Source organism: Desmodus rotundus, chromosome Y (assembly GCF_022682495.2).
Source record: "Desmodus rotundus isolate HL8 chromosome Y, HLdesRot8A.1, whole genome shotgun sequence".
In the NCBI taxonomy this organism is placed as follows: Eukaryota; Metazoa; Chordata; class Mammalia; order Chiroptera; family Phyllostomidae; genus Desmodus; species Desmodus rotundus.
This window is the reverse complement of record NC_092332.1, coordinates 6,113,861-6,138,379: the sequence shown is the minus strand read 5'-3', so window position 1 is coordinate 6,138,379 and position 24,519 is coordinate 6,113,861. Positions and strand designations below refer to the sequence as shown.

The 24,519-nt window shown below is 40.5% G+C and overlaps 1 protein-coding gene across 4 annotated transcripts in view; it reads left to right on the top strand.

Moving 5' to 3' along the window:
* LOC112310318 (lysine-specific demethylase 5D) overlaps positions 1 to 17,088 on the top strand; it is a 35,482-nt gene extending 18,394 nt beyond the window's left edge. For 2 of the 4 annotated variants that reach the window (XM_024566535.2, XM_045200461.1), the window contains exons 11-26: positions 359 to 540; positions 636 to 798; positions 8,649 to 8,768; positions 8,886 to 9,080; positions 9,354 to 9,535; positions 9,617 to 9,741; positions 9,856 to 10,003; positions 12,007 to 12,103; positions 12,626 to 12,984; positions 13,406 to 13,544; positions 14,277 to 14,456; positions 14,601 to 14,738; positions 14,914 to 15,513; positions 15,798 to 15,876; positions 15,995 to 16,194; positions 16,286 to 17,088. In XM_024566535.2, the coding sequence (XP_024422303.1) occupies positions 359 to 540; positions 636 to 798; positions 8,649 to 8,768; positions 8,886 to 9,080; positions 9,354 to 9,535; positions 9,617 to 9,741; positions 9,856 to 10,003; positions 12,007 to 12,103; positions 12,626 to 12,984; positions 13,406 to 13,544; positions 14,277 to 14,456; positions 14,601 to 14,738; positions 14,914 to 15,513; positions 15,798 to 15,876; positions 15,995 to 16,194; positions 16,286 to 16,633 (3,255 nt within the window). In that variant the 3' untranslated portion in view covers positions 16,634 to 17,088. The remainder of the gene's footprint in view (positions 1 to 358; positions 541 to 635; positions 799 to 8,648; positions 8,769 to 8,885; positions 9,081 to 9,353; positions 9,536 to 9,616; positions 9,742 to 9,855; positions 10,004 to 12,006; positions 12,104 to 12,625; positions 12,985 to 13,405; positions 13,545 to 14,276; positions 14,457 to 14,600; positions 14,739 to 14,913; positions 15,514 to 15,797; positions 15,877 to 15,994; positions 16,195 to 16,285) is intronic. The other 2 variants (XM_045200462.1, XM_045200463.1) reach the window with 2 other exon arrangements.
* Positions 17,089 to 24,519: the final 7,431 nt, after the last annotated feature.

Here is a 24,519-nt window from a genome sequence, read left to right as displayed (position 1 = left end):
AATTATATAATTGTGTAGTTTTGTATTGATTTTTTTTCACTTGATTCTTTTGCATGGTGCTTCTAAAGCATGTCGGATAATGACATTGTTTCTAATGGGTCTCCACTAAGCATTGAGTACCAGTGGACATACTTTTATTACGTTAAAGATTAATTCACCTACATTATTCTTACTGCCTTTCTTTTTAATTTGGAATGAAGGTATAATTCAGATAGTCTTAACAATTGTTAACTTTTTTATTATACCATATTGTTGTTTAATTTGGCTGCCTTTGTCATCCCGTATGAGCCTGGCTTAGGTTGCCTTTTTTTACCCGATGTTGCACCCTACCCACTCTGGCAAATCTCTGACCTCACAGGAATATGCTACCAGTGGTTGGAACCTGAATGTAATGCCAGTACTGGATCAGTCTGTCCTCTGCCACATCAATGCAGATATCTCAGGCATGAAGGTTCCCTGGCTATATGTGGGCATGGTATTCTCAGCATTTTGTTGGCATATTGAGGATCACTGGAGCTATTCCATCAACTACTTACACTGGTGAGCAGGGCCCAAATGGCTGGAATGGATATCAAGATTCCCTCTATGTGCAAAGATTTGTCCAGTCTTTACATGCTTCCTTCTCTCCTGATCAGGGGTGAGCCAAAGACCTGGTATGGGGTGCCCTCACTGGCAGCAGAACATTTGGAGGAGGTGATGAAGAAGCTTACACCTGAGCTCTTTGATAACCAGCCTGACCTTCTACACCAACTTGTTACCCTCATGAATCCCAATACCCTCATGTCTCATGGTGTTCCAGTGAGTACCTGAAATTAAGGGGGGGAGGGTATTTAATCTTGCCATATGGTGGGAAGGGAATGAGGAAGAACTTAATTTTGAGGAATCAAAAGTTATATCCATTTTGATATGGAAACTGAATTTACTCATATGTCTTTCCCTTTCTGTGCTAGTTGTCAAATGGCCATCCTACACAATTCACTTAAGGAGGAAGAGAAAGGAGAGATCAGAAAGTTATTTATAACTTAAAGCTGAAACCTGGATTTTGTGTGTTCAGTTTGCCTCATAGTCTTGGTCTTCCTTTAATAAATATTACAGCATATAAATTCTAATTCTGTAAAACCTTGGGGAACATGGAAGTGGTTTTCTACTAGGGAATTTCCAGGATTGATTTATATCTGCCATGATTGCAAAATAAAGGGACTAAGCCCTAAGCATGTAGTGTGTGCTAGCAGATATATAACTAGCACACACTACGTCTCCAAAACATTACACTTTTTCTAAGAACTGCTGTGAGGTGTGGGTTAACCTTATACAAGAACTTACCACTTTTATATTCATTTCTCTCAGATTTTCCATCTGTATAAAATAGACTTGGTTTCTGCAAGGCACTGTTACATTTTCTGAAATTTTATCAGTGTTTATTTGCACTTCTAACAACTTTTCTAACATTACTACTATCTCAAAAAAAACCAAGCTTAAATATTAATAATGAAATCATGTAGCTACCTAGTTATCCCGTTGGTATTGCCTCGTGATTGTAGCTTACTGTTGTTTCTTTTTTTTCCCATTTATACTCAGCACACTCCCACAACATGACTAAAACTTGTATTTCATGTATATCATTTCATTTGATAATACACATACTACATAATTTGTTGTACAGTGACTTATACTACTCTCACCCTTTTTCATTTCTGTAAGGTTGATAATATTCCCACTTTTATTTATTTTTAAAGATTTTATTTATTTTATATTTATTTTTAGAGGAGAAGGGAAGGAGAAAGATAAATATCAATGTGTGGTTGCCTGTCACGTGCCCCCTGACTGGAAATTGAACCAGTGACTCTGGTTCACAGGCGGGCACTCAGTCCAGAGCCACACCAGCCAGGGTTCTTACTTTAATAATTTATGGTGTCCCTCTTTTGTCATGGTCTCACTAAAAGTGTATTAATGTGGCAGTTCAAGGAACAAGCTTTTGGTTTTGTTGATCACTTATTATTTTTTCTATTTATTTCATTTGTCTTAAGGAATTACCCTTTTATCAAAATACAATGTCCTCCTTTATCTTGCAACAGTTTTTTGCTTGAATATTTAAGTCTATATTGTATGATACTAGGATAGCTTTACTTTGGTCACTGTTTTTGTGGAATATACCTTTTCATTCTCTCACTTCCATTTTATTTGTGTTTTAATATGTATGTAAGTTTCTTGTACCCAAGATATAGTTGAATCAGTTGTTCACTCATTTTTTGCTTTTGGAGTTTAATTTTGAAGATAATATTAATAAGGAAGAACTTCTGCCACTTTATATCTGTTTCTACATGTCATATTTTTGATCCTCAGATCTTCATTACATGTTTCTTTGTGATCAATTGGTTTATTCTAGTGTTCTGGTTTTATGTCTGTCTTTATTGTATTTTTTTACTTATTTTGTTAGTTACCATCGTCTTACAATTACTTAGGGTTGGCCAAAAAGTCCATATAGTTTTTTCTGTAAAATGACCCATTTTTCATTTTTACCAACAACTTTATTGATTTGGATAATTTGAGTGTGTCACCTATCTCCTGTGTGGTATAACATTGATCATTCTTAATTAACATCTTGATTTGATCACTCTCAACTTGAATTGGTCTACCCAACAATGAAGCACCATCCAGAGAGAAATCTCTACCATAAAACTTCGCAGCCCACTTTTGACATGTTTCATCAGTCACACCACCTTCTGCATACACTATATAAATATTTTTTGTGTGTTTCGATTGTGTCTTTTACCTTTCTTGAAATAACACAGTATGTTAAAAATGTTGCATATTTTCTTCCATTAAAATGACTACACAAAAATTCACCAATTTTGATGTTTTCTTTAATGTGCACTGATATGACAGCTATCCCAATACCATCTAACAAAATTATTTTCAATGAAGTTAAAAGACAATTGAGCACTACTAGAGCCATCTTACAGAAAAAACTAAATGAGGTTTTTGGCCAGCCAAGGACTATTTTAATTTATAACAGTCTAGTTTGAATTAACACAAACTTACCTTTAATAGTAAGTTTCAAAGAAACTTCGTAGTAGCTCTGTCCCTCTTTTTTTATTAGTGACAAATCACATATTATACATTGTCTGCCCACCATCATAGTTACATAATTACTGCTTCACATGTTTCTTTTCAGTTATAAAGAAAATAAGATGAGTCATAAAAATCCAATTCTGGCTTTTATATTTTCCCATCGAGATACCTATTTCTCTGTGTGGCTTCTAGTTACCCTGTAGTGTTATTTAGTCTGAAGGACTAGGATATTTTAGATAGAGTATATTTACTGTAGAAAAACAACCTAGGGATGTATTTTAATTTCTCATTCTATTTTTTTTCTTTCATCAGTTGAAATATGTTATCCCGTGCATTCCAGCAATCCTGATTTCTGATGAGAAATCTGCAGATTATCTTACTGAGGATCTGTTACACATGATGAATTGTGTCCTTCTTTGCTGCTCTCAATATTCTCTCTCATTAGCTTTTGACAGTTTGATTTTACTCTTTACCTGGAGTACAATAAGGTTGTTTTTTAAAAATATATTTATTGATTATGCTATTACAGTTGTCCCATTTCTCCCCCCTTCACTCTACTCCATCCTGCCCACCTCCTCCCTCCCACATTCCCCCCCAATAGTTCATGTCCGTGGGTCATAGTTATAAGTTCTGTGGCTTCTACATTTCCTACACTATTCTTACCCTCCCCCTGCCTATTTTCCACCTATCATCTATGCTACTTATTCTCTGTACCTTTTCCCCCTCCCCCTCCCCTGTTGATAACCCTCCATGTGATCTCCATTTCTGTGATTCTGTTCCTGTTCTAGTTGTTTGCTTAGGTTGCTTTTGTTTTTGTTTTAGGTGTGATTAATAACTGTGAGCTTGCTGTCATTTTTACTGTTCATATTTTTGATCTTCTTTTTCTTAGCTAAATCCCTTTAACATTTCATATAATAAGGGCTTGGTGATTATGAACTCCTTGAAGCACTTTATCTGCCCTTCCATTCTAAATGATAGCTTTGCTGGATACAGCAATCTTGGATGTAGGTCCTTGCCTTTCATGACTTGGAATACTTCTTTCCAGCCCCTTCTTGCCTGTAAGGTCTCTTTTGAGAAATCAGCTGACAGTCTTATGGGAACTCCTTTGTAGGTAACTGTGTCCTTTTCTCTTGCTGCTTCTAAGATTCTCTCCTTATCTTTAATCTTGGGTAATGTAATGATGATGTTACTTGGTGTGTTCCTCCTTGGGTCCAGCTTCTTTGGGACTCTCTGAGCTTCCTGGACTTCCTGGAAGTCTATTTCCTTTGCCAGATTAGGGAAGTTCTCCTTCATTATTTGTTCAAATAAGTTTTCAATTTTTTGTTCTTCCCCTTCTCCTTCTGGCACCCCTGTAATTCAGATGTTGGAACGTTTCAAGATGTCCTGGAGGTTCCTAAGCCTCTCCTCATTTTTCTGAATTCTTGTTTCTTCATTCTTTTCTGGTTGGATGTTTCTTTCTTCCTTCTGGTCCACACCATTAATTTGAGTCCCAGTTTCCTTCGCATCACTATTGGTTCCCTGTACATTTTCCTTTGTTTCTCTTAGCATAGCCTTCATTTTTTCATCTAATTTGCGACCAAATTCAACCAGTTCTGTGAGCATCCTAGTTACCAGTGTTTTGAACTGTGCATCTGATAGGTTGGCTATCTGTTCGCTGCTTAGTTGTATTATTTCTGGAGCTTTGATCTGTTCTTCCTTTTGGGCCTTTTTTTTTCTTTTTTGGTCTCAGCACGCCTGTTATATAAATGGGCGTAGCCTTAGGTGTTCACCGCGGTGGGGTAATGCTGGTTACTGTGCTGTGATGTTGTACATGGGGGAGGGGCTGAGAGGGAGCGTTGGTGCCTGGTCCACTCTCTGCCAGATATCATTCACTCCCTCCGCTACCCACAATCAAATTGGGACCCTCTGGTGCTGATTCCCAAGTGGTTGGGCCTGTACATGCACTAGTCCCCTGTGGGTCTCTCCGGCAAACTCTCCTGTAAGGCTGGGAGTCTCTCCTGCTGCTGCCTCACCCCCTACGGGTGTTTTCAATCAGATATTTGCGGCTTTATTTCCCTGCGCTGGAGCCCTGGGTTGCGTGGTCTGTTTCACTCCCCCACCATTCCTCTGGTTTATCTACGTGCGAATGTGGGGCTGTACTGCCTGCCCTGTTCCACAATCTGCCACTTCTCTGGGCCTGGCCCTCTTGGTTTATGTATATGCTATTGTGGGACCGCAGGGTCTGCTAGCGGTCGCACTGCCTGCCCGTTAGTTCCACAATCCGCCACCTCTCCGGGTCCTCTCCACCCCGCCACCCCGCCCCGGCTGCCCTTCTCGTCCCTCCTACTGGTCTGGATGAATGTTTCTTCTTTATCTCCTTGGTTGTTGGAGTTCCAGTGCAGTTTGATTTTCTGTCAGTTCTGGTTGATTTTTGTTTTTAAATTGTTGTTGTCCTTCTTTTGTTTGTGCAAGGAGGCACAGTGTGTCTATCTATGCCTCCATCTTGGCCGGAATCTCTAATTATCGTGATTTATAGGTATTTTATGATGTGTTTATTTTCATTGTGTTTTCTCTTTGCTTCTCAGATTGGATAATGTCAATGGGCCTCTTTTACAGCTCACTGATTGTTCTGCCTGCCCTAATCTGTTGAAACTACCTAATGAATTCACTTCAACCATGGTACTTTTTAGCTTTCAGAATATTTTGTTTCCTTCTTCTAATTTTTATTTCTTTATTGAGAGTCTGTATATTTGGGGAGCATCATTCTTCTGCTTTTCTTCAGTTTTTTGAACATTATATGTTGAATTAGAGCCTGTTGAAGATGATTTATTTTCAGTCTTTAGTATGTCTGATATATGCACTATCTCAGTTATGCTGAATACATCATAGTTGGTTGTTTCTTTGTATGCCTCCTGATTTTTCCTTACAACAAACTATTTTGGGAATTATGTTGTGGCTGCTCAGAAATGCATATTCTAGCCACAGTTTCCCTTTCCAGTTCCTTCTGTTGCTGGGTTTTTGTGGTAATAGTGGTAGCTTGTTTAGTTAAAAGTCAGCCAGAGGTGGGATGTCAGTGTCTGCTGACCTCTTTTCCTAGACTTCTCAATCCCAGATACAAGGTAGGTTTTTTAGAGCCCTTACCTACTCTGCAAGTTATCTCTTTACCCCTCCTTTTTCAGGCATCTTTATATACTTTGAAGAGACAGACAGAGCCTGGGAAGCCATTTGTATTCTGGGCAAACTCTCAGGCAGGTGAAATAAAGGCAAGTCCTGGAGCCATCAGATCAAAACACACCTCCTAAAGACACACCTCCTCACTTATTTTTTACTTCTTTTTTGACAACAATTAATTTTATTGATTTTACATGATAAGGTAGGGCTTCCTAAGCCTCTCCCCTTCTTCAGGAATGGAAACTGCAAAGGCCAGAAGAGTATCAGTGCGTTGGGTAATTGATCTGGGACAAGGACTCCCCAACAGCTGAGGGCAATTTTTACTCTCTCTGGAGCTTATGGTCCAGGGGGCATTTGCTCCATGTTCACCAAAAGGTCCACCACCCTGTAGTTGTAGCCAGATTCCTTTCCATAGCAAAAATGAGCTTGACAGAATGGTCAAGGAGGACAATGCCAGCCCTGCCACCAAAGGTGGAAGAGAGGGTATCACTGTTAAATTCACAGGGGTCACCCTGGTCCTCAGTATAACCTAGGGATGGCCTTGAGGGGCCATCTGATGCCTGCTTCACCACCGTCCTGATGTCATCGTATTTTGCAGCTTTCTGTAGGTGGCAGGTCAGATTCATACCTGACACATTGTGGGTAAGGACATGAAAGGCCATGCCAATGAGCTTTCTGTTCAATTCATGGATGACCTTGTCCACAGCCTTGACAGAGCCAGTTGAAGTAGGGTTTATTCTCTGGGCATCCCCTTGGCCATCACACTATACCTTCCCAGAGGGGCCATCCACAGTCTTGTGGGTGGCAGTGAGGGCATGGACTGTCATCATGAGCCCCTCCACAATGCCAGAGTTGTCATGCTGACCTTGTCCAAGGAGGTCAAGCGGTGGGTGGTGAGAAGTCATCGCGGACAATCTTGAGGGAGTTATCGTACTTCTCATGGTTCACACCCATCGCAAACATGGGGGCATCCACAGAAGGAGCACAGATGATAACCCCCCTAGCTCTACCCTTGAAGTTAGCCCCAGTCTTCTCTATGGTATGTTCAGCATGTTCAACACTAGAATCATCCCATTTGATGTTGGTAGGATCTCACTCCTGGAAGATGGAGATGGGCTTTTCATTGATGACAAGCTTCCAGCTCTGAGCCTTGACTGTGCCTTTGAACTTGTGAATAGAATCATACTGGACCACGTAGATCATGTAGTTGAGGTTAGTGAAGGAGTCATTGAGGATGACAGTATCTACTCTGCCAGACTCAAAACCAGCTCTGATTATGAGGTGCCCAATATGACCAAATCTGTTCATGCCGACCTTCACAATTGTCTCTTGGTTGCAGCTGGCACTATGCAGGAAGACACAGCTTTCTGAGGAAAAGGGCAAGCAGAGGGTCTTCACCCTTGTTTTTCTTCCTTTTTTTAGCTTTTTAAAGAAGATAATATTTTTAGAGAAGATAGAAAGAAAGGGAGGGAAACATCAGTGTGTGGTTGCCTCTCACACACCCCCTACTGGGGACGTGGCCTGCAACCCAGGCATGTGCCAGGACTGGGAATCGAAATGGCGACCCTTTGGTTCACAGGCTAGCACTCAGTCCATGTAGCCACACCAACCAGGGCTTTTTTCAAATGAGATTGACATTATAGTCTGCCATCAGTGAAGTACAACCAGAACGTTACTTAATGTCCCAAATGTTTGGGTTGGAGGGATTGTAGGCAGGTTGAAGTTCTGACAGCACAGTTCTCTTCTATGAAAATTCAGAAGTAATTTATTTTGTTGTTTTTTCCTATTAAATGTTGTTTTGCTATTTATAGATTGTGATTTTATTAAGAGATCTGAAAATGTTTTGACCCTTTCTACCAACCTAATCATTGTGTCACTAGAGGAATGAAATTCTGGAGTTTCTCTTCCATTATTTGTGGTGGTGTTATTTTCTGACTTTTAAAAATTTGCATTTGTTAATTGAAGAAATTGAGAATTTTCTTCATGTGTATATGGACCATTTCTAGTTCTTACATTGCATGTGGTTTTTCTTTGGACTTTTCCTTTAATAATTACTTTTAACTTCATTCTCTCATGTACTCTTTTAAGGCATACACATACCAAAAGATAAAGCCTAGATCTCTTTTTTCACTTCATGTATAAGAAGACTCAAAGGCATTCTTACACCCACATTCCATAAGTGTGATTCACACCCTTTCTCTCTCTCTCTCTCTTTAAAGATTTTATTTATTTTTAGATGGGGAAGGGCAGGAGAAAGAAGGAAGAGAAACATCTATATGTGGTTGCCTCTTCCATGCCCCCTACTGGGGACCTTGCCTGAAACCCAGTCGTGTGCCCTGACTGGGAATCAAAACAGGGACCCTTTGGTTCAGAGGCTTGCACTCAAGTCAGCTGAGTCATGGCAGCCAGGGCTCTCTTTTTCTTAGGTTGTTCGCACAAACCAGTGTGCAGGAGAATTTGTCATCACTTTCCCTCGGGCTTACCACAGTGGCTTTAACCAAGGATACAACTTTGCGGAGGCTGTCAACTTTTGCACTGCTGACTGGGTAAGTGTGGGATGTGGTGAGCTTAGAGATAGACATAAGTAATAAAAGTTGCATTCACTGTGAAGCATCTAAGCACTGTGAATTATAGGTAGCCAAACAGTCTCAAATAACTTGCAGCTACCGGCTGGACGCCAATGTATTGAACACTATCGCCAGCTCCAGCGCTACTGTGTCTTCTCCCATGAGGAGCTCATCTGCAAGATGGCTGCCTTCCCAGAGAAATTGGATCTGAATCTGGCTATGGCTGTGCACAAGGAGATGTTCATAATGGTGCAGGAGGAACGTCGTTTACGAAAGGCCCTTTTGGAGAAGGTGGGTGGTGTTGACTAGTGCTTATGGAATTAGTCCAAGTAGATTATGGAAGAGAGACAGTTAAAAGTTGAATAAGTATCTGTGCCTCATCTCAAAGTCAGACATTTTGAAATGAAAAGGTAGAGACTGTATGTGTTTATATTTATTTCTTCCGATTTCTCTGCAGCTATCCTTATAAGGCTGAGTCCACAGCCGGGCTTAGTGTTGGCTGAGGTGGGGTGTCCACAACCCTGTTCCTAGTCTTTACAGTGTATGTGGGTTGAACACCCCCAGGGCATCACGGAGGCTGAACGAGAGGCTTTCGAGTTGCTCCCAGATGATGAGCGCCAGTGCATCAAGTGTAAGACAACATGCTTCCTATCAGCTCTAGCCTGCTATGACTGCCCAGGTGGCCTTGTCTGCCTTTCCCACATCAGTGACCTCTGCAAGTGCCCAAGTAGCCGACAGTACCTGCGGTGAGCATGGGGTCTACTTAGAGGTCACAGGGGAGTTTTAGCGCTGGGCCAGATGTTGTTTTTCTTACTCATTTTTTCCAGGTATCGGTACACTCTCGATGAGCTGCCCACCATGCTTCATAAGCTGAAGATTCGGGCTCAGTCCTTTGACTCTTGGGCCAACAAAGTACGAGTGGCCTTAGAGGTGGAGGCTGGCCCGAAATGCAGTAAGTGATGATAAAAGAAAGTGTCCATGGACAAGTTGTTTTTTCGTCAGCATTTCAGCCTCCTTCCTCCTTTTTTTGGTAGCACTGCAACTTTTACTTTTACTCTGTCTCCAGGCTTTGACGAACTAAGGGCACTGGAGTCTGAAGCCCATGAGAAACAATTTCCAAACAGTGAGCTGCTTCAGCAACTGAAGAACTGTCTTATTGAAGCAGAAACTTGTGAATCCCAAGTCCTGGGGTTGGTCAGTGGCCAAGAAGCTAGGTGAGTGAGAGGAAAGGGCATAAAGGGCTGGTGCTATGTGAAAATGAATTAAAAAATGGATAGACCATAAGTAATGTATATAACAAAAGGTAGTCAGTAATAAATGCCCATATTGGTGACCAGACTTATATTGATGACATAGTTGAAGAATCATGGCTTCAACACTGGGTAAGTTATAGTGAGAATAGCAAGAGAAGACTTGAAAATGATATAGTAAGAAATAGAAGACACTGAGAATGGGAAATTTCAAACATAGGATGTAGAGGCATATCTCCCCTTTACTGCACTTCACGTTATTGTGTTTCATGGATGCTGTGTCTTTTCAAATTGAAAGCAAGACCCTCCACCAGGCAACAAGATGATGACTCGTTCCTTCCCCTTCTTCCCACCTTCATTCTCCTCCCTGCTCCCCTCTGGCCACTGTCATTCCTAAAGATTTTTAAAATATACGTATGAGTGCATCATTCATCAGATACATTTTTAAAAACAACCAGTAAAACTGCTTTTTTCCCAATGATCAAGGGGTTTTCTCTGCTCTCATTAAGAGTCCCTTTGTCACTCTCCTGAGGCATAAGGACTCACAAATAGGCTTTGTATTTCAGACCAGTGGCTATCCTCCAAGCTTCCATTATTGAATTTACCCATTTCTCCTGTCACTAAGTATACAGTGATCACATCTTTTGCTTCAGCACCTCCTCTATCCTGGAAAATGTTTCATGCTAAAAACTATCAGAACTCTTTATGTACCTTCCCTCCTTTTTGTTTCATCAGTTGATAAAATTGATAGTGTAAAGATCCATATTTGGATAAAATATGCTTCTTCAGAGTTTTTCAATTTTTATCATAGTTTCAAAATATATTTGCAGTCTATTTCTGAATGAAGTTCATTTTTATAGCAATAATGAATTATCTTGAAACCATTTATTAAATCATTTTTTCTCAACTTGATATGGTAGCTTTATTACATGATAAACTTCGAATAAGTACAATGAATGGTTCTTGAACCCTTGTATTCCTCTATTTGTTGTTTTTGTTGCTTCTCTTTTCAAAAAAAAAAACTTACTGAGTTTACTGGGGTGACATTGGTTAATAAAATTTCATAGGCTTCAGGTGTACAATTCATGTATAAACATCTCATACACTATTTGTATAGTGTATTATGTATTAACTAACCTTTTTTTCTTTAAAAAGTGAAGATAGTAGTGAGTTCCCTTTTCATATAGGAGCTCTTTGCGAAGGAAATTCAAACTTTCCCATGTTGACCTGATCATGGTCATATCAGGTGGCCTTAAGCTTTTAATACTTAGACAGTGTTTACCTATCTCAAGTTGCCATCCCTTTACCCTGTTGGCCTCATTTGTTCTACCAGTTCCTAAAACTTAACATCACATAGGCTGTTCCACAGTGGGTTCTTATTTTTCTTTATCTTGAGTGTCTATTGTTGTTTTGACCCTTCTATATCATCACATAGCACTCTGCTGGTTAATCCTTCCATGTGTTTTGCTTAAAAATTCTGGTAGTCACTCCAATTAGAACAAATATATTATGATTAACCTCACTGTGAAAGCTACTACTATGATGTGCTGTTGGCTGTTTGCTTTTATAAAGTCTCATTTCCTTATTTTGACCTCCTTATATGTCTTAACTTATATCTCCATACAAAATAAGAGCTCTCTAGAGACCATCTCACATTTTCATTCCTTCAAAGAGAAGGCTGTATTTATTTTTTTCCTACCTAAAAATACTCACTTCATGGACCATACTGTTTCACTTCCTGAGGAACTTTGATTGTCTTTCTTTGGTATCATCTCTTACCAACTGTTACCATAGTATCTTATATAGAATGTTCTTAAGTCTTGTCTTAATAACTTACTAGTTCAGAGTTCCTGAATATAGATGTCCTTTGGAGATACTGTCTCATGGAGGGGAAATAAGGGTTTTGGATACATGAAGTATGGCCTTGGCAATTTACTTAGTGAGTCCTTTCTCCCTGACTCATATAGGTTTGATTCTCCACAACTGACCCTAACACAGCTACGGGTCCTTCTGGAGCATATGAGCAGACTGCCCTGTGCCATGGATCAGATTGGGGATGTCAAGGTAAGGATGGACCTGACAAGACTGAATTTTTGTTAGGAGATACTAGCCAAGTATGAGATAGCAAAGAAATTTTGAGAACCTGATTGTTTTAAGTAGCTCCTTAAAATATTTCCTTTTTACAAGTTGTAGGAATGCAATACGAGCTGTCCTAATAGCATAAAATAAGGGGAGAGTCTTCAAACAAAAGGAGCAGATAGCTGTATAAAATCTTACTTTTGGGGTTGCAGAATCCAAAGGTTCTGGGGAGATTTTTCTTTTTCATACTTTAGTCTCAAGAAGTTGTCCAAAAGGATAAGATGTTATTAAAGTATATCTGGAGAAATAAAGTTCAGACAATTAAAAAAAAAGCAGTTTATATAAATATAGGATCTTTCTTTGTACCAATCACATCCTGCCATAGGGCATGGTTGAAACTAAGTGTAAATCAACAAGGTGTGTGTGAGAGATGATTAGGAACACATGAAGGTTGGGTAGTTGATTGTCCAGGTGCCTAAATGTGTTCTTTACCCTGTATCTCTGCAGGATATCGTGGACCAGGTGGAGGCCTACCAAGCTGAGGCCAGGGAGGCTCTGGCCTCACTGCCACCCAGTCTAGGTCAACTGCAGGCTTTGTTAGAGAGAGGGCAGCAGCTGGGTGTGGAGGTGCCTGAAGCTCATGAGCTCCAGAGGCAGGTGGAACAGGCACAATGGCTAGAAGAGGTGAAGCAAGCAGTGGCCCCTTCAGCTCAAAGGGGCTCTCTGGTTATCATGCAGAGGCTGTTGGTTATGGGCACCAAGGTAGCCTCCAGCCCTTCTGTGGACAAGGCCCGGGCTGAACTTCAGGAGCTGCTGACCATTGCAGAATGCTGGGAAGAAAAAGCCCATTTCTGCCTGGAATCCAGGTAGGACCTAACCTTTCTCCCATATGTGCCCTGACTCCAGTCCTCAGAATTTGTGAGTCATCCTAAATATGACTTCAGTAATGACATTGGCACCAGACTCTCAGACATGTGCTAAACTATGAAGGAGTAGTATGACCATTTCATCCAGTCCTCTATATGTTCCTACTGTGTAAAAGTAGTAATTGGGAATATATTCCTAGACTGACTTAGCGCTCAGGTGACAGATACCACACCTGACTTATAAGCGACTTGCATGTCTGCTTCACAGTATTAGAGTGTTCCCTAGACTTCAGCAATTACTGCTTACTCACTTTGTTGAAGATTTTGTAGTTCATGCTTTTGGCAAGGAAACAGGACCAAAAACATGCCTATGAATGTGTAACATTTAAGGATGGATTTCTCTTTCCTACAATATGTTTAGCCAGAAACATCCACCAGCGACATTGGAAACCATAATTCGTGAGGCAGAAAACATCCCTGTTCACCTGCCTAACATCCAGGCACTCAAAGAGGCTCTGACTAAGGCACAGGCATGGATAGCTGATGTGGATGAGATCCAAGTGAGAACCTTGTTTCCTACTTTCCTACTATTGGCATACAACCAGAAGAAAAGCAGTTCCATTCTGTAACTCAGTTGGGTTTGGTTGAAAAGTAGAGGCAGCAGCTTGGGGATAGCTATGAAGGAACTGTAGATATTAGAATAACAGGAAGGAGAGAGAGATATGTGGGTCTAGACCTGAGGAGATGTTGTCAAGGAGGGGGCCAGATGAAGCAAAGCATGCCACGTAACTGACCTTTTAAGTGGACTTTTTCTAAGCTTGTGAAACTAGGAATTTTGAGAGAAAGGTATCCATTTCCCCAAAATAGTATAGGTCTGTGTTGCAGTTACCCAGAATTGTTCAGCACATTCAAGATACAATGGTTGTAGCCATAACAAAACTGAGATTTCTTTTTTTTTTTCTTTTTCTTTTCCTAAGGGGAAGCTCTGTATTTAAGACCTGTGCAAATAGGGGCTGGAAATGGTTTTTCTTTTCTTTTTTTTTTTTTTAATTTATATTTTACTGATTATGCTATTACAGTTTTCCCAATTTTTCCCCTTTATCCCTCCTCTGCCCTGCACCCCCCAATCCTTCAGCATTCCTTCCACCCTTAGTTCATGTCCATGGATTGTATATACTAGTTCTTTCACTTCTCTGTTTCCTATACCATTCTGACCCTCTCCCTATTTTATACCTACCAATTATACTTCTTATTCCCATTACCTTCCCCCCATTTTATTGTCCCTATTTCAGAATGGTAATCACTATCCATGCTTGGATGACTTGGAGGGCTTGGTGGCGGTGGGCCGAGACCTACCTGTGAGCCTGGAAGAGCTGAAACAGCTAGAGCTACAGGTACGGAGGGCACATTCCTGGAAGGAAAAGGTTTCCAAGACCTTCTTGAAGAACAGTTCATGTTACACACTGCTAGAGGTAAAAGTCAGTCCTGACCCATGGATTCTTTCCCTGACCTGGCTGTTTTCAGATGATTCATGATTACATGGGAAATTGTGGTGTACCGGGGAGAGTAGAAGGTAGGGGAATCCTGGTCATTCCTGTTCTGTCTCCCTGCTTCAGGTGCTCTGCCCGTGTGTAGATGTGGGCTCAGACAGCACCAGGCGCAGCCGGTGGATTCACAAGGAGTTTGGATTATGTCAGTCTGACACAGAGTTGCCACGATTGTCTGCACAGGACCTCAGGGACCCAGGCTCTATGGTAAGGGCTTTGGGCCTAGATGGGGAGAAAGGCCTAGTGATAAAAAATATGTTGGTAACCATGGGCAGATTGCTTGCTTCCTGGGCTTCAGTTCTCCTGCTTTGGGAGTAGGGTATTAAAGGCACTAAAGAAGAGTGACCCCTGACCTCTTCTCCCCCTGTCTTGGTCATGGCAGACTGTGGTTTTCAAGGAGGGGGAACAGAAGGAGAAAGAAGGTATCCTGAAATTGCGTCGCACCAACTCCACCAAGCCCCATCCACTGGTGTCATCAGTCACAGCCGCCTCTGCAACTTCCATCTGTGTGTGTGGGCAGGTGCCAGCTGGGGTGGGAGCTCTACAGTGTGACTTGTGCCAGGACTGGTTTCATGGGCGGTGTGTGTCTGTACCCAACCTGCTCAGCTCCCCAAGATCCACTTCTGCCTCTTCCCCGCCACTGGCCTGGTGGGAGTGGAACACCAAATTTCTGTGTCCACTGTGTATGCGCTCACGGCGCCCACGCCTGGAGACTATCCTAGCACTGCTGGTGGCTCTACAGAGACTGCCTGTGTGGCTACCAGAAGGCGAGGCCCTACAGTGCCTCACAGAGAGAGCCATTGGCTGGCAGGGGCGTGCCAGGCAGGCTCTAGCTTCTAAAAATGTGATGACTCTGTTGGGGCAGCTCTCCAAAATTCGCCAGCAGCTGCAGTCTGATCACAGATCTGAGGACTCCTCTGCCTATCCTTCAGTCCATGCATCTGAGCATCTCAGAAAAGACAGTGACAAGGATTTGCCTAAGGTAAATTATGCAGCCCCACTCTTGACATTAAATTATATTTCTTAACACTACTCTTATTACTCTCTAGTTATGCCTGTCCTCTTAATTTTCAGTCTGCTTTTGTCCAGCCTCCTTGCATCATTCTACATCCTGTCCATGCTGTGCAGCTCTTTGGACTCTTCCTTGCTTTCTGTCTGTGTCTGCATTTCTCCTGCAGGAGGTGGAAGGGTTCCAAAGTTGGGCCCCAGAGATGAAAAATACTGCTTGATTCTATTGTTGCTACCCATTCTTGCTTTCTTTTGCAGGTGCAGGGGTTGTCGCAGAACAGACACAGGATGACCAGTATTGAGAAGGGAGCCCTAGCACAGTCCTCAAGGAAAACAGGTAGGTCTAAGTGTGGGCAGCCTATTGACTAAATATCACAAGTGACCTATGTAGTCTTCTGTCTCTGCAGTACAGCCAGAGGCAATCTCTAACACATCCTGTTATCATAACCCTGTAGACCTGGGACTGCTGTCATCGTTGTTACCACAGTTGACTGGCCCTGTATTGGAGCTGCCTGAAGAAACTCGGGTCCCTCTGGAGGAACTCATGTTGGAGGGTGATTTGCTTGAGGTAACTCTGGATGAAAACTACAGCATCTGGCAGCTGTTGCAGGCTGGACGGCCTCCAGACCTGAAACGGATCCGTACACTTCTGGAGGTAAGGCAGTGGCTTATGGGAAAGCAAGCAGGAAGCACAGGTGTGACTACTGTCCAAGAAGTTCTTTATGCTTGTGTGTGCATGATTGTAGGTGGAGAACCATGAGCATCGAGGAAGTTGGACAAGGATTCAGTCATTGGAGAAGCAGTGGCAGTGGAAAGTAAATCTGGGTAGAGAGAGCGAAGATCTTGGTCAAGAAGAGCTACGGCCAAAAAAGGCCCGGAGGTCAGAAATTAAGCCTGAGATTGGTCAAGAGGAACAAGAGCTTCAGGAGGATGCAGATCATGAAAATAAATTCCTGACACCGGCTACACACCAGAGTCACATCTTGAAATGGAACCAGAATAACTTTGGACAAAATGATTCTGGTACCACCACCCCTTTTCTTTCTTTAACACCTTTGCTACACTTGTCCTATCTTCAGCAGCAAGAGCTGTGACAGCAACACAAAAAAGATTTGGTTTTTTTTGTTTGTTTTTAATTTCACTGAATCCTGGGCCTTTCTAGGTCCTGACCTCATTTCCCATTGAGAATCTGTTACTTCAGACTACTCAGTACCCTAACTCCTAAAGGCAATGTTTTAAGCTCACTTCCCACAGACCTTACCCAGTATGCTTCTTTCCAGAACTCTTTTGTAGCAGTATTACTGGGACCACCATACAGTGAGTGATTTTGTAAGACAGTTGTTTTAGACTGAGGCAAATAAAACTTGAAAAGGAAATGTATCTAATCTACCCCCGCCATACACACTTCACTGCATTTTATTTTTTTCTTCTTTATATATTGAAATACTTAGGTGCTTCAAGGATTACTGTATCTTCCTTCTACCTCATGTTTTTTTCACCTTGGTTCAGTTATTTAAAAAAAAATTCTGTTAAGTACAAAAAGCATAGAGCAAGAAGTTCTTTGTTCTAACTGATGTCCATTTGTAATTTGATTTCTTTTGTCAAAAATAAAATGTGTGTTTTACAACTATGCATTTTATTTGTGCTTTTTGCAACATAGCAGAGAAGGCTGAAGTTAAGAAATGTAAGAATAGATTCAAGATAGCGGAGGAGTGAATAGAAGTCATACTAAGTTCCTCCCAGGACTGACCTAAAACTACAACTAAAATGTGGAGAAATCACCTGGAACAAACACCTGAACAATAGCGAGAGAGAAGCCTTATAACCTAGGATAGACAGAAGACTCAGCTTCAGCACAGCCAGACTGGTAAGGACTGCAGTGGAGACTTCAGAGGGCTGGTGGGGTGCCCACAGACAGCAGTGCCATAGGTATAATTAAATGATTGATTGGGCCCCCCTGAGAAGAGTGGGGTCTCATCCCTAAGCTGGGATCCCCAGCCTAGAGCACCAGAGCCCAAAGTATACGGATAACAACCTGTGGTTGCTCGCTGCATAGACCAACGGCTGGAGACGCAAAGTGACATTTTAGAGGACTGGTGCACAACTTTTCATTTGCAGCCGCTTATCCTGTACTCTGGCAACGGCTGGGGCAGAGTGGCTAGAGACACCTGAAGAATGAGACTGGGTATGGAAGCTTTGGGGAAAGCGATGAGGGCAATCATGGTGCTGTGTCAGCAACCATCCTCCTCAGTCAGCCCTCTCCCCTCAGATGGGGCAGCAGCCTGAGGGAAACAATAGGCCTGATGCCAAGAGGGTCTCTGCCCTTGCCCTGTGGTGTTTAAGCCTGACTGCTGAGTGCAGACTGACTAGATTGACAACCAAAGGAGTCAACCACAGACAGTAGATCCTTGGAAGTCTTGGACAGGCTGCCTAAGGTCAGATAGGGTCAACATCTAACATCACCAGAGGTGGATCCAAAAAAAGAAAACAGTGGTAAAGGTAAACAAGATAACTGTCAAGACGAAATCCACTGTAGTCTTCTCCATGATTTGTAATATTTTCCTGCATAACTTTCTAATATTTCATCTATTGTCCAGCAAGTTTGTGTGTATTAGTCACTAGATTTTATACTATAGTTTATTTCAATTCACATAGTTTGTGCCTTCCTTTTCTTAGCCCATTTTACTTTCTTGTTTCCTTATTATTTTCATGTTAAACTTTGTTTTTTCTCATGCTAAACTTGTTTACATTCCACATTTATTTCTCCCCCATCCAGCAACACAAAACCAATTTTCTTGATGGTCATCCTATCCTTTTACCTGCTCTTAAAGTACCCACATTCTCTCTCCATCTTAAGCAATCTGTGTTGGTTGTGTGCAGGGTAGTAATGATTGTGTTTTTTTGCAACTTTATCACTAGACCTTAACTAATTTTGTATTTCAAATCATAAATTTTAATGATTCCCATTTCCTAGTCTTTTTTTGCATCTCATATTTTTAATTTTTCCAATGCTTTAGCCTGTATTTCTTTTTGCTTCTTTTTCTCTGTTACCCTGCCCTTTTATTTTCCTTTACTTTCCTATTTTTTTTCCTCTTTTTTTTGTCTCTAATTTTTCCCTGTCTTAGCTTGGTTTTCCTTCCTCACTCTAAGCATTTCCTCTCCCTATTTCATTACCAATTCACTTCCTGTTCCTAGAGACATCTCAAATAGTTTTAACACATCTATTGATATCACAATGTGATTTTCATCTTTCCTTTTTTATGTCATGTATTAGATGTATTGATTTGCAAATGTTGCTGGGTATAGTTTTGCAATATTTTATTGAGGATTTCGTAGTCTGTGTTCATTATAGTATTCCTTGTAGTTTTCTTTCTTTTGTTGTGTCTTTATGGTTTTGGTATTAGGATTGATGCTGTCTTCATAAAAAGTTTCAAAGTCTTCCCTCTTCTTGGACTTTTTGGAATCGTCTATGAAGAATAGGATTTAGCTCTTCCTTAGAAGTTTTGTAAAATTCTGTGAAACCATACAATCTAGGGCTTTTGTGTTCCAGGACTTTTTTGATTACTCCTTTGATTTCATCACCTGTTGTTGGCCTGTTGAGGCTTTCTGCTGCTGCTTCTTTAGTTTTGTGAGGTTATATTTTTCTAGAAATTTGTCCATTTATCCTGGTTTAACATTTTTTTAAAAGTTATTATTGTACAAGTAAAGTTGCATTTACCCCCAAATCTAGCCCCCAACACAGCCATCCCCACTTCCCTCCCCTGCTTCCACCAACACTTAGTTTTGTCCATGTGTCCTTTATAGTTGTTCCTGAAAACTACTCTCCCCACTTTATGCCCTGTCACTTGGTTACTGTCCACTTGTTCTTCATTTCAGTGTGTCTGGTTCTCTTTTGCCTGCCTGTTTGTTTTTGTTGATTAAGTTCCACTTACAGGAGAGATCATATGGTATTGCTTCCTCACCACCTGGCTTATTTCACTTAGCATAATGCTCTCCAGTTCCATCTATGCTGTCCCAAAGGGTAGGAGTCTTCTTTATTTCTGCTACATATAGTATTTCATTATGTAAATTTATTAGAGTTTTTTGATCCCTTCATTTACTGATGGGCACTTAGGTTGCTTCCATCACTCGGCTGTTGTACATGGTGCTGGTATGAACATTGGGGTGCATGGGTTCTTTTGGATTGGTGTTTCAGGGTTCTTAGGAAATGATCCTAGTAGTGGAATTGCCAGGTCAAAAGTCAGCTCCATTTTTAGTTTTCTGAGGAAATTCCATACTGTTTCTACAGTGTCTGCACCAGTCTGCATTCCCACCAACAGTGTACTAGGGTTCCCTTTTCTCCACATCCTCTCTCAACACTGGTTGTTTGTTGATTTATTTATGATGGCCATTCTGACTACTCTAAAATGGTATCCCATTGTGATTTTATTTTGCATTTTTCATATGGCTATAGATGCTGAGCATTTTCATATGTGTCTGGGTCCTCTGTATGTCCTACTGAGAGATGTGTCTGTTCAGGTCTTTTGCCCATTTTTTAATTGAGTTGCTTGTCTTCTTGAAGTGAGGTCATGTGAGTTCTCTCTCTATATTTTGGATATCAAACACTTATGAAAGGTATTATTTGCAAATACGTTTTCCCAAATGTGTGGTTCTCTTTTCATTTTAATACTCTTTTCTTTAGCCATGTAGAAGCTTTTTATTTTAATGAGATCCCATTGGTTTATTGTTTCCTTTATGTCCCTTGCTCTAGGGGACATATCAGTGAACATATCGGTACATGGAATATCTCAGATTTTCCTGCCTATATTCTGAAGAACTTTTATGGTGTCACAACTTAATATTTAAGTCTCTTATCCACCTTGAATTTAGTTTTGTGTTTGGTGTTAATTGGTGATCGAGTTTCATTTTTTTGCATGAAGCTATACAGCTCTCCCAGCACCATTTGTTGAAGAGGCTAATTTTAGTCCATTTTATGCTGTTCCTCCTTTGTCAAATACTGACTATAGAGAGTTGAGTTTATTTCTGGGCTCTCTGTTCTGTTCCATTGGTCTATGTGCCTGTTTTTATGCCAGTACCAGGCTGTTTTGATTACAGTGGCCTTGTAATACAGTTTGATATCAGGTATTGTGATCCCTCCTGCTTTGTTCTTCTTTCTCAAAATTGCTGCAGCTATTCAGGGTCGTTTATGGTTCCATATAAATTTCTGAAATGTTCGTTCTATATCTGTGAAATATGTCATGGGTACTCTAATAGGGATTGCCCTGAATCTATAAATCAGTTTGGGTAGTATGGCCATTTTGATGATGTTAATTCTTCCAATCCATGAGCATGGTACATGCTTCCATTTGTTGTGTCTTCCTTTATTTTTTTCTTCAGTGTTGTATAGTTTTCTGAGTATAGGTCTTTTACCTCCTGGGTTAGGTTGATTCCTAGGTACTTTATTTTTCTTGTTGCTATATCAAATAGGATTTTTTTTCCTGATTTCTCTTTCTGAGTATTCCTTGTTGCTGTATAAAAATGCCTTTGGTTTCTAAATGTTGACCTTGTATCCTGGTGTTTTGCCAAATTCACTATTTAGGTTGAGTAATTTTTAGGTGGAGTATAGGATTTTCTTTCTTTTTTAAAAAATATATTTATTGATTATGCTATTACAGTTGTCCCATTTCCCGCCCCCTCACTCCACTCCATCCTGCCCATCCCGTCCCTCCCACATTCCCCTGCTATAGTTCATGTCCATGGGTCGAGTTTAGGATTTCCCATGTACACTATTGTGTCATCTGCAAACAGTGACAGTTTCATGTCCTCCTTTCTAATTTGGATGCCTTTTATTGCTTTTTCTTGTCTGATTGCTGTGGCTAGGACTTCCAATACTATGTTGAATAGGAGAGGTGAGAGAGGGTATTCTTGCATTGTTTCTGAACTTAGTGGAAACTTACTTTTTGCTTGTTGAGTATGATGTTGGCTGTAGATCTGTTGTATGTGGCCTTTATTATGGTCCCTCTATTCCCACTTTGCTGAATGTTTTTATCATCAGTGGGTGCTGTACCTTATCAAATGCTTTTTCCACATATGTTAATATGATCTTGTGGTTTTTGGTTTTCTGTTTATGGGATGTGTTATGTTTATTGATCGCAAATATTGTACAATCCTTTCATCCCTGGAACGAATCCACTTAGTCATGGTGTATGCTCTTTTTAACGTATTGCTGGATGCAGTTTGCCAGTATTTTGTTGAGGATTTTAGCATCTATGTTGATCAGTGTTGATGGCCTGAAGTTTTCTTTCTTATGTCTTTATCTGGTTTTGGGATTAGGATAATGTGGGCTTCATAAAAAGAGTTTTGGAGTCTTCCATCTTCTTGGAATTTTTGGAATATCCGTGAAGAATAGGGGTTAGCTTTTCCTTAAATGCTTAGTAAAATTCTACTGTGAAACTGTCCTACCCAAGGCTTTTGTGTGCTGGCAGTTTTTTGATAATTACTTCAATTTTATCAGCTGTTATTGGTATGTTTAGACTTTCTGCCTCCTCTTCATTCTGTTTTGGAAGATTATATTTCTCTAGAAATGTGTCCATTCTTCTAGATTTTTAAATTTCTTGGCATATACTTGTAGGAATTTCTTACAATCCATTTTATTTCTCTTGTATCAATTGTAATCTTTCTTGAGGTTGGTTTCTAGATTCAGTACCTTGGGGACAGAGAAAATGCTTGATATGATTTCAGTTTTCTTGAACCTAACTGAGGCTTGTTTTGTGTCCTATCACGTGGTCTTTCTTTGAAAATGTTCCATGCACATTTGAAAAGAATGTCTGTTTTACCTTTTTCGGAGGAAAAGCTCTATATCAGTTAAGTCCATTTGATCTAGGGTATTGTTCAATGCCACAATATCTTACTCGATACTTTGTTGGAAGATCTATTCTTTGTTGACAGTGAGGTGTTAAAATCCCCTCCTATTATGTGTTGCTGTCAATATCTTTCTTGCAGCCCTCCATGATTTTTCTCTTCTACTTGGGTGCTCCTATTATGGTGTATGTATATTTACAATGTTTATATCTTTATGCATTCTTTTCTGAAATACTGTGAAGTGAACTTCTGGGTCGCTTATGGCCTTTGTGTTGAAGTCTAGATTGTCTGATATGAGTATTGCTACCCTGGCATTTTTTCCCTGTCCATTTGCTTGAAAAATGCTTGTTTCTAGCCCTTCATTTTCAGTCTGTGTCAGTCTTTGTATCTGAGGTGGGTCTCTTGTAGGCAGCATATGTGTGGGTCATGTTATCTTATACTTGCAGCTATTCTATATCTTTTGATTGGAGCATTTAATCCATTTACATTTAAGGTTATTATTGATAGGTACTTATTCATTGCCATTTTTCGTAGCTGTGTTGCTCTGTTTTTCTTCCTGTCCTTAAATCAGACCCTTTAGGGTCTCTTGCAGAGCTGGTTTGGAGGAGGTATATTCCTTGAGGCTTCTTTTGTCCTGGAAGCTCCTTATTTGGCCTTCCATTTTAATTGAGAGCCTTGCTGGATAAAATAGTCTTGGTTGCAGCCCTTGGTTTTCAGTACTTGGAATATTTCTTGCCATTACTTTTTGGCTTGGAGCATTTCCATTGAGTAATCAGCTGCTAGTTCTATTGGGGCTGCCTTGGATGTTACTTCCTTTTCCTCTCTTGCTTCCTTAAAGGTTCTCTCATAGTCTTGGAATTTTGCCATTTTAATTTTGACATTTCTTTAAGTGGGCTTCTTTGCATTCTTGATTTTGACCTGTGTTTCCTGGATTTGTGTGACTTTTTCATCAAATTAGGGAAGTTTTCCATAATTACTTTTTCAAACTGGTTCTATCCCTTTTTCTTCTTCTCCTTCTAGTTTCCCTATTATACGGATATTAATTATGTTCCACGTTGTCCTGCTGTTCCCTTAACAGCTCTTCATTCTTTCGCAGTGTTTCCTCCTTTTCTTGCTCTTCCTGGGTTTTTTTTTTCCTTTTTTCTTTTTAAATTATTTTATTTTGTTCAATTACAGTTGTCTGAATTTTCTTCCCACCCCTCTAAAATGAAAAGAGAACCAACAGTATGGGAAAACATATTTGCCAATGATACCTAAGACAAGGGTCTGATCTCCAAAATATATAAAGAACTCACACGACTCCACTATAGGAAGACAGACACCCCAGTTAAATAATGGGCAAAGGACTTGAACAGACACTTCTCCAAGGACATGAGACATGAAAGCGCCCAGAGACATGAAAAGATGCTCAGCATCATTAGCCATCACAGAGATGCAAATTAAAACCACAATGAGGTACCATCTCACACGGTGAGAGTGACCAACATAAACAAATCAACAAACGTCCTCTCAAATGTTGGAGAGGATGCAAAGAAGAAGGAACCCTAGTACATTGTTGGGAATGCAAACTGTTGTGGCCACTGTATGAAATTTCCTCAGAAAACTAAAAATTTTTTTTCTACCTTGTCATCCAGCTTGTGAATTTGATCCTCATCTTCATCTAGCCTGCTTTTGATTCCTTCTGTTGTGTTCTTCAATTGAGAAGGTTTATTCTCCATTACCTCTAGGCCCTTGTTGTTACTATTTCCTCTTTCAGGTTGGTTTAATTTTCAGTGAGTTCATTGTAGGTTTCCAGTAGTTTTTGGTAATTCTCAGTGAGCTCATTGAGCTTCCTTATAAGCATTGTTTTGAACTCAATGTCTGATAATTGACTTGCCTTTGTTTCCTTTAGCATTCTTTCTGAGGCTTCCTCCTTTCATTTGGGTATTGTTTTGTTGTGTTTCCATTGTTTGTGAGACTCTTCTTATTAGCCTCTGTATCTTAAATGGTTCTGTTCTGACTCCCTGGGGTTGTGGTGTCAACTTCTATGGTAGGAGACCTGTGATATTCAGTAGTGTGTCTCCTTGATGTCCTGAACTTGCTGCTCTTTGGTTGTCATTTATGTTGCTCTCCGGATGTCTTTCTGTTTTGATTGTTGTTG